This window comes from Oryzias melastigma, linkage group LG4 (assembly GCF_002922805.2).
Source record: "Oryzias melastigma strain HK-1 linkage group LG4, ASM292280v2, whole genome shotgun sequence".
NCBI lineage: Eukaryota > Metazoa > Chordata > Actinopteri > Beloniformes > Adrianichthyidae > Oryzias > Oryzias melastigma.
The window spans coordinates 3,936,588-3,946,603 of record NC_050515.1 but is presented as its reverse complement, the minus strand read 5'-3'; the positions used below and the strand labels follow the sequence as shown (position 1 = coordinate 3,946,603).

The 10,016-nt window shown below is 39.7% G+C and overlaps 2 protein-coding genes across 2 annotated transcripts; one reads left to right on the top strand and one right to left on the bottom strand.

Moving 5' to 3' along the window:
- Positions 1-4,684, top strand: rex1bd (required for excision 1-B domain containing). The gene is made up of 5 exons (XM_024259070.1): positions 1-1,009; positions 1,525-1,607; positions 2,768-2,972; positions 4,309-4,397; positions 4,480-4,684. The coding sequence occupies exons 1-5, from the start codon at positions 1,007-1,009 to the stop codon at positions 4,550-4,552; spliced, it is 453 nt and encodes a 150-aa protein (XP_024114838.1). The 5' UTR covers positions 1-1,006; the 3' UTR covers positions 4,553-4,684.
- Positions 4,685-5,255: 571 nt separating this feature from the next.
- On the bottom strand, positions 5,256-9,485 carry atp5f1d (ATP synthase F1 subunit delta). Its single transcript, XM_024259069.2, has 5 exons — positions 9,212-9,485; positions 7,868-8,021; positions 7,578-7,666; positions 5,434-5,583; positions 5,256-5,356 (listed from the first exon to the last, which is right to left on the bottom strand). Exons 1-4 carry the CDS (start codon positions 9,326-9,328, stop codon positions 5,461-5,463), a joined length of 483 nt encoding a protein of 160 aa, XP_024114837.1. The 5' UTR covers positions 9,329-9,485; the 3' UTR covers positions 5,256-5,356; positions 5,434-5,460.
- Between the last annotated feature and the right edge of the window lie 531 nt (positions 9,486-10,016).

Below are 10,016 nucleotides of genomic sequence, written 5' to 3'. Positions count from 1 at the left end.
CACATTTATATCAGCAGAGCCGATTCATGGACAGACGGTTCGATTAAAGGTTCGATTAAAGGTTTGATTACAGGTTTGATCAAAGGATGCTCTCATTGGACTCCTGTAGTTTCCGAACAGTTTTTCAGAGTAAAACTCCGCGTGGTATCAGCTGGTTCTGTTTGAGCGACTGTTTTAGGATGGACAAAAGTTGTTTCCAAATTTGAAGTTCAGGCGAGTTTATTTGAACATTTCAAGTACAAATTCAATTTAAAGTGTTTTACGTGAAACATTAAAATAAAGCTTTTACTTGAAATGGTTAAAAGAGTGATCAATAAAGTAGAATGAATGAACTGAATTTAAAGTGAGTCCAAAAGAATCAAACTCGAACAGGTGAGTCAAATAAACGGTTTCAGCTGATCTGAGGTTTTCTGATGCCAGATCTGTGCAGCATAGAAGCTGAATACAGTTTCTCCATGTTTGGTTTGGACTCTTAAGAACTGATAACAGACCAGATCCTGATGGGTTGGGAGGTCCGGCTGGTTCATACTGGGTCAGGAGGTCAATGCCACCAAAATAAAATGTCTTTATGATTCAAAGATTTGTTTATCAGTAAACATATTAATTTTTTCTTCATAATTATTAGTCTTGATTCAACCTGAACTTTGCCAGCGACGTTTCTTTACTTTCGTTGAATCGAGACTTTTAATGTTTATTCGTGTAAAAACCTATAAACGTTCATCTTTAAACATTTCTTTAGAAAATAATAAAAAAATGCCATGCATATTTTCAAATATCTATAAACTGTTTATTCACTCGTCCACATAGTTGCATTCTCATTGACAGAATTCATGTGATCCCACTTTGTTGTAGTCGCTTTTATTTTGAAGGCCAGACCTGAGCACAGCATTTCTCATCACTTCCGGGTAAAGTAGCGTGGAGCTAATCCGGAAGTAAGAACGAACGTGCTGCTCACAAACCTGTAATGTCGTTATTCTAACGCAGAAAGTGAACCACGGCGGAGATCATGGTGAGTTTTTACATTTTATCTGATTAAAGCTTTAATATAAATATAAATCTGTGTCACGTGGTATTATCGAGCCGCTAGTTGTTTTAATGCTAAGCTAAGTCAATCCAAGACAGAGATGGAAGTCTGAGAAGAAACTTGAAATAGAAATAAAATCATTAAAATGTTCACAGAATTTCTATTAGAAGTGACTTAAACGTATGAGGGAAAATATGTATATTTATTTTAAAACTTTGTAATTAGTTTGACTCTTAAGCATCTCATAACATTTTTTAATTGAATTTTATTTATTTATTTTTTGTCATTTTTCTTTGACACCCGATATAAAAGCCTTGCATAAAGAACATTTCATTTTGTTGTTTTTCTATTATCTGTTGTTCTATATTTGTTCCCTCTGGCTACAATTACCTTTTTTGTTAATTACCTGCACGTTGAGACGATTTCTGTCAAGCTCAACAGTCAAACCAGAAACATGGAAGTGTGTGGATCAGATGAGGAGATGTGGGTCTCTCTTGCAGGTCTCCACAGACTTCTCAGCAGTGATCCAGAGGTTCTACCATCTCCAGTCGGAGAGGATGGAGACGTACCGCCTCTTTGAGGAGTGAGTTCAGCTGCAGGAGGCGTTTCCTGATGATTCAGAGGTTTTCTCTACCTCGATGCAGACGGAGGTTATAGACTGAGGTCCATCTAGAATAAAGATCACACGTGTCAAAGGCCCGGGCGTAATTCTATCCGGCCCTCCTTTTATTCTTATTATTGACCTGATGTTGTCTTGTTCTCATTTCTAACTTGTATAATTTTGACAAAATATATTTTTATGGAGAGTAAAATATTGAAAATTATTTAAGGTTTAAATTGATTTATTCTGGAATAATATTCCTGCCTTTTTATTATTTAGAATTATGTTAAAAAGTTACAGTTTTTAAGTTTTAAAAATAGACATTCTCCTAGCTTTTTTACTATTTTGAATTTACTAATATTTTTTTAGGATATTTGGGGGTTTAGCTAATATTTCAGCTACTCGCTAGCTATTTTTGGCTAATTTATTTATTTATTTTTTCAGTTTTTTGGGTATTTTGAAGTCTAGCTATTTTTTCAGCTACATGGTATCTGATTTGGCCCACCTGGGTTTAAAATATATATATATATATATATTAGGCTAATTTGGCATCTAGCTAATATTTTAACTGGCTTTCAGTTTCAGCGTTTTTAGCTATCAATTTCAGCATCTTCAGCGGCTAAATTCAGCTTCCAGCATTCACACTAACATTATCACAGGTAATGCTATAGACCTAGTTCATAATTATGTTAAAAAGTTACAGTTTTAAAGTTATAAAACTGTATTTTTAGAGTGTTCTATAAATGTTTATCCTGTTCGACCTCAGGTGTGTTTTGGATTTTGGGCCCTTGTGTGGTTGAGTTTGACCCTCCTGCTCTAGATTATTTATATTTTAGTTTTTAATAATAAAAACAATCAGTCGTCATGTGAGCGTCTTCAGTTGCAGATATTTGTTTGGAATGCCTTAGATGTCTTTTCAGTCATTAATATTCTTGATTTATGTGCAGTGAAGGTATTTTCTGATTTTTTTTTTTTAGTTTCTCTGATATGTTGTTTAATTATTATCACAAAAACAACTTTAAGGTCAGTGTTGTGTCTTTCTTAGGATGCATAAATGTTCTCGTCTTCCTTCCTGCTTTACAGTCAGTAGAGTGTTCACTGTTCGTTTTTTGGTGCTCTATTTGAATCTTTTTCCCTCCCAGGGGACACGAGGCCTACCTGAGGACGGGGCCCCACTACGACTTTGAGCACTACAAGCAGCTGGTCCATGAGATCACTCAGGCCTTCAGCGGCATTTCCAGGGAGGTTCTGCAGATCAAGGAGCGGCTGCAGCAGCAGTTTGACCGAGCAGATCTTTCTGAGCACATCGAGAAGCTGCAGAGCTCCGAGAAGGAGAAGCTCCAGCTGGTAGGTGATGCTCAGTCAGGACACTCTGACAGCTCTTCAAAGAGCTGTCAGAGTGTCCTCTCATTTGTAGTGATATGAATACAGATACTAACACTGTCATCCTTTGGTGAAGATGTTGAAAACACGGAGAAATGAAGAAAGGAATCTTTAGTTAACTTTAAATCAGAAAAAAAATAAAAAAAAACAAGAAATATGTCTTAATGAGTAATTAGGTATTGACTAATCATGTTTGTTGTTATGTTTGTTTCTAAATCAAATATAAGTAAAAAAAAAAACTGCTGAGCAATCCTAGCGATCGCATAACTTTAAAGATGTTTGTTTGTATCACTTTAACCACAAGGGGGCAGAGTTCTCCTTCCAGACATCCAGAAGGATGCATGTCTGAATCATAGACATATATCATGACTGGACGCAGCGGTCTGTGACGTCACCCATAGAAAACGCTCTCGCTCTCCACATTATGGGCGCCGTAGCTATTGGTCCGAGCAGGGCCTGCGCTGGGCATAGGCGAATGCTTAGGTCGCCATCTGCTGGAGGGGCGCCAAATCACAATGGTTAGGCTATATGTTTAGAGCTGGTTGATAACATTGATTTGAATCGATTAAAGCTTAACAGATCAATAATCGATCCATAAAAATATAAATCGATTTAGCACATAAAGCTAAGGTCCGCTAGCTTGATGCTAACGTATAATGGGATTTCCCATAGGACGGTTAATGCTAATGCTTAAATGACGACCTAGGGTTTTTTTCCCCATTTAAAATCCTTGAATGATGTAGATCTTGAAGGCTTTAACACTAAGATGTCTCTCTTTAACCGTTTACTTGTCGACCTGTTGTACACGGTGTGGCTGTAGAGTGGCGCAGATGGTTAGCGCTCCTCCTGCCTCTTAAGTCAAATGTCTCTGATTCCAGCCTGGAGGAGGCATCACTTTGAAACAATAATCATGAGTAGTTACGATTGAGAATTGAAATAAATAAATACTTCTAGCATCACATTCCAGTCAGAGATGTGGTTTCTGTTCTGGACGGTGGAGAGGCTGTTGTGGGGGTGGGGGGGCACAGAGTTGGACTGAATCCCGCTTCTATGGCAACTACTGACGCTGATCACACCCCTTCCTCTGAAAGTGGGCTCGGGAGAATCTGTCAATCAAACATTAAAGGCGGGGCCAGCGGGCTCCACATGAGTTTACTGATTCTATATCCATCACTTTTAATCTGAACAGGAAAAGTTTCACTCGTCTTCTTGAGTCCATGTTTTCCCCTTTGACCTCTAAACCGTAAAAGGGGCGGAGTTTGCTGCTGCCTGTGCTGACCGTTCTCCATCTCCTCTCCAGACAGCAGAGCTGCAGCTGCTCAGGCAGCGCGCCCAAGACCAGCCGGAGGACGGCGACTGTCAGGAGCAGATCCAGCAGCTCAAACACAGGTGAGGAGCCGATCCCACGTGTGGCGCCGCCGCCACCGCCGCCCTGAGCGGCGCCGCATCAACCTGTTCCTTCTGTCATCAGGATCATCAAGAACAGAGAAGCTCTGAGCGAGATCATGCAGGACTTCAAGTACGATTCAGAGGAGAGCGGCTGAGCGACTGAAGCTCCTCCCCCTACCTGCTAATCTTCAGAGCTCCTCCCACCCAAACCTGTTTACCTTCTCATGTGTACAGTTTGTAACTTTAAGATTTGTTTACTTTATTTTAAAATAAAATCTTTACCTACATGTTTGTTTATTATTTCAGAATAAAAGCCTGATAAACAACTCAATACTTTGAGATTTACCAAAATACTGATGTGACTAAATCAAGTCTGTTGATGCATTTCAAAAATTCTATTTTATTTGACCAAATTATACTTTAGTGATATCCGAGTTAAGACTTGATAAATGTAAACGTATCAGACAGTAACAAAGATGGAAACATTTTAATTTGTTTTTATTCAAAAGCTGCATATTCTCAAATATAACTAGTGAAACATTGTTTAATCACAACACAAAAGTGATTAATCTGATAATTTTTTAGTAACAACCTTAATTAAAAATCCACTAAATTTCATTTGGACAAATACTGTAACTATAAAAAAATTAACTCAGATTTATTTTTCCATGTTTGTAAATAATTAGTTAATTTTTTAGTCGATTCCTGGCTCTAGTTTATTTAGATTCAGTCGATCGTTTCAGTTTTTGGTTTGACGCGTTTGTTTGTGTTGTTCTGGTGTAAATATAAACAAAAAACAGTCCAGATGTTTTCTGATGGATTTTCATAAACAGTCTTTAAAAATGAGACAACAGCTGATCTTAATTCCAAATAAATTTATTGGACTTCATCCACTATACAAAGACAGACAGGAATCCTCCGGAGGCGGAGCTTCAATCACAGACCGTCAGAAAGACGACCTGAAATAAACCAGAGGATGTCATTACCAGGTTTGAAATCTCCACGTTGGCTCCAGTCAACAGAAGCTGATGCTGACCGACGGCGGCGTGGCGAGCGGCGGCGGTCACTCCAGAGCTTTGACGATGGCCTCGTTGGCCTCGATGCTGATCTGGACTTCGGCCCTCGCGGCCTCGTCGGTCGTTCCCGCCAGGTCAGCCTGGGCCTTCTCCAGGTTGGCTTTGGCCGCCTTCAGAGGAAATGAAGGAGTCGATCAGCATTTACTGCTTTGTGATAAACATTTAGAAAAATAGTTGATTACCGTATTTTCCAAACTATAAATCGCTTTTCTTTTCACAGACTGGCCGGGGGTGCGACTTATACTCAGGAAAGGTTTATTTGGGATGTTTTAAAGCATTAATAGGCTCATATATTTGTTATTTTCCCACTAATAACAGCTAGAGGGCGCTGTAGGTTTATGGATCTGTGATCAGATTTGATTCTGACTGAAACACAGAAGAAGAAGCGACGTCCAAAACAAACATGGCAGAGAATCTGTTCTCCATTATGATGCTTCTCTTATTTGCATGGAGACATTATTATTATTGATTTTTCTCTCCTTGGACTCATGCGGGACAGAAAGCCATCAAACTGGGTCTCAGAGACAGAGATTTCTTCTCTTCCCTGGTTAAGTAAAGGTTAAAAGAGAAGAAGAAGAAGGAGGTTCTTCGTCATTCAGATGCAGCTCCTGCAGCTCAGAAGATAACAACTGCTGTAAGAAAATGTTAGAAAAGACTTCATGGTGAACCCAGATGGAGACGTGATTATTGATGCTTTTGTAAATATTTCCAAAATAAATCAACTTAACGTCTGGAAACCATCCGTATCTCATTTTAAACGAGATATACAGTCAAAACCTTCATGTTGTGATGAGACTAAAAACTTCCGACAGCTTCTGTTACGGAGTGTTGCCGTCTAGTTCAGGACTCTGGAGCCTAACACTAAAAAACATTTGGTCCAGTTTCTTACAGACCAGAACCTGGAGAGAGCCACACTGTAATTATGCTTCTGTGACCATAATGACATTCATTTTAAAAAGTAGATTTAAACATTTCAATAGTTGAAATATAAAATATTGTTCTATATAACAAATGTCTCTTATTTTACTGTTGACAGCACAAGTGTTCTTTTCAAAATAAAATACAATCTATATCCAATCTGATCCTTCTGCATCAGATTAACTTACACTAAAAACGATCAATCATTGTGACTTTGGTCACTTTTATGTTCAACCACATTGGTGTCATTTCCAATGTTCGGTACCATACGTATACATATTATTGCCATTGAATTCTTTGGAGAATTCCGTCTCTAAACAGCAACTAGGGGAATATAGTAGATTCAAGCTTTTACCATCATTTTGCTCAGTTATCTGATATGTTAAATGTCTAAACATTTATTCAAATATTATCATTTTTCTTTAAAGTCAAAGCGCCACAATAGAGGAACCAAAGAGCCTCGTGTGTCTCCAGAACCTCCGGTTCCAGACCTCTGGTCTAGGTTTCTAGTTTATGAACACTTTTCTGGACAAGCATCAAGAATTCAATCTGATCCGTCAAAAGAGGCAGCGGGGATGAATTCAGCACATGAGGAATGATCCGGTTGGTCAACTAATAATAATAATAATAATAATCTGTGAAAACTGTTTTCGTTTCTCTGATTGAAGACTTTTAATGAAGAAAATTCAGATTAAAACTACATTTCTGAGTATTTCATTGTGAATCAGACGATAAAAAGCTGCTGGAAAAAGATTGTGACATTGTGAGGGGCTGTAAGCTAGTGGGAGAGCATGTAAACAAAGGGATGATGGGAAATGTGAGCAGGCTCTCCACAACTCAGAGGTGAATTTCTGATGAACTCCTGCTGCTCTGCAGAAACTATGTCCTAGAAAACAACAGTTTTTTTAGGATTGTGGGGGAAACGGACGACTGGGAACGCTTCGAAATCAGATCAGAAGATGATCGGACTTCCTGTGGAGCCCCGCCCCCCTCCACAGCTGCGGTCCGGGTTCAGTCACACGGCTTGAACCGCCATGATGCAGGACATAAGGGACTTCTTTGGGCTCTCTATGGAACCACCGGGTGTTACGGTGACCATCTATCACCGTTTACTCCGTCTTATGTGATCCACGCATCACACCGGCTGATATCGCCATGACGACACGTCTCCGGGTCTGATACTCACTGCAACGTCCAGCTGGTCCAGAGGAACAGCTTCCTCAGCCAGCAGCTGCACCGAAGAATCGACGTTGACCGTTACAGAGCCGCTGCTGACTGCAAACACACAAACACACAAGGTCAGTCTAAATGCAAACGGATGTTTTATCAGAACCGTCAGACGGACTCGGAGTTCTTCTGTCCACAAATGAAACGTTTCAAAAACTTGCAGCTGATGGGAGTAAAAACCGCTCCGCTTTGCTTTCCTTTTACACCCAAAACCAGGTGGAATCTGGTTTAATCCAAGAGATTTCTTACCAAAATATTTGGTAGAGCTGCCGTCGTCGCTGAAGACGGTGACGACGCCGGGCCTGAGCACCTGCAGGGTGGGAACGTGGGCGGGAAGGATGCCGAACGCACCTGTGAGCGTCGGGACGTCCACCTGTTTCACACTGGCTTCTTTGAAAAACACCTGCAGGACAGACGAGAGGCCACACCGGACGTTCAGCAGCAGTTTCCCTAGAAACACACAGCTTTTCAAAATAAAAGCTGATAATGTTGATATCTGTGCTAAAACTCAAATAAAATCAACCACAACAGCAAAGGATAGGATTGTCAAAGTAAAACATTTTTTTGAAAATACTTTTGTTTTATATTAAGGTTTTTGTCAGCTTTCTTACTGACATAAGCAGAAATAGTGAGACTCCAGTATTGTTGTACAGCACAAAGTAAAAGGAAGGTTTCTTTTGAAATACATTTGGATTAAAATAAATAAAACAGAGCCGGGAATGTTTTTTCAGTCTTAATATTTGCCGACCACTTATCTGCGAATAATCACAATATGAAATCACACACGGAACTCTACATTCAGAAGATTTATTTTTAATTACTGGTGTTAATCAATTACAAAAAAATTAGATTAATCGCACTGTTGTTTTGGGATTAATCACGATTAATCGCAATGTTTTACCAGGTTTATTTGTACAATACGGCACCGGACCACAGATAGTCCGCTTTTTGGAAAAAAGTGATCTAAACCACAAAAATAGCAAGAATAAAGTACTAAAAACCAGTTAAATATTGATTTCTTTTGTAAGAGACTATGGTATAAGCGGGATCACGAAATGTTTTAAAGCACGCCGTGAAAACCTGAGCCGCTGAGTTAAAGCGAAGGACTGTTATTCAATTAATTTTCACAAATACACATTAACGCGTTAATTCTCTCTTATCAACAGCGTGCGTTAATGTTCACAGCTCTAAAATAAAGTTAACCTCAAGGTTACAGATCTCTGGTGCTGCACAGAAACCCGCTAACTTCCGTTTTCACTTGTAAAGTTCGCGTTTGGAGCAGCGACGTGAAGCTCTGGTCAAATAAACTTTCAACACGTGAGATTCTGAGAGAAAACAGCGTTTAAGCTCCATATGAGCTGGGTTAAGCTGTCAGAGTACATGCTAGGCTAACAGCTAGGCTAGCAGCTAACGCGCTCAGATCTCATTTAACTGCATGTTTGCTGTAACTGTTCATGCTCAGAACATAAAGCAGCTTTTGGTTCCAAACTGCGGGGAATTTCAGGCAGACATTTCCAACAGTCTGCGGTTCGCTAGCATCACTGTCGACGGTAGCTAGCCGGGCCTGTGCAGCCTCCGCAGCGGTCCCGGTACCTGTGTCGGCGAGGCGAATGTGAAGGACATCTGCGGGGCCCCGGAGGCGGCCTCTGCGTACGAGCGGACCGACCGGAAGAGCGGGACCGTCCGGCGGAGGAACCGTGCTGCCATCATGTCTGAAACGGGAGGATTCCGAGGGAGAAGTCAATGACAGACGAGCCGCCGGAGTCAACTTCACCCGTGGGCTGGACACGACAAGGACGATGTCAGGATACCCATCAGGCTTTGCGGCGAAGCGAGGCACAGTGGGAAGTGTAGTCTTTCACAAGCGAGTTAGTTAGTTCCAACAAACTCCCTAATGGTTTTTCAACACGTTCTCTATTTCTTGTCTTACAGCCCAAATTTCTGTTCAAAACAGTTCAATCATTTTGACATTTTTTATAATAATATAATTTAAATCTAAATCCTTCGATTTCACAGACACACTAAAACCTTTTCTTAGTATGTTCTTTATAACTCTATTTATGTCATCCTTGTTTGGCCTGTTTGTCTCTGGCAGAAGCTACAGGTTAAGATAAAAGACAAATCCTCAGAAGAACAGTTTTTATCCAATTGCAAATAAATATTTAAATATTCTCAAAAATAGTTTAAAATACACAACTGCAAATGCTGAAACTTTGTAATGTTGGGTTGTTTTTTAAATTTGCAGCATTGTGGTCTTGGTATTTTTTTAGTACATGTGTTATTGTACAGTCTTTTTTATTGCTATTTCTTGAAATTTAATTAGTTGTAATTTTGTTTTGTTTTAATGATTAAATTTTCTTCTTCTTCTTCTTTTCCTTTGGGCTTTTCCCTTCAGGGG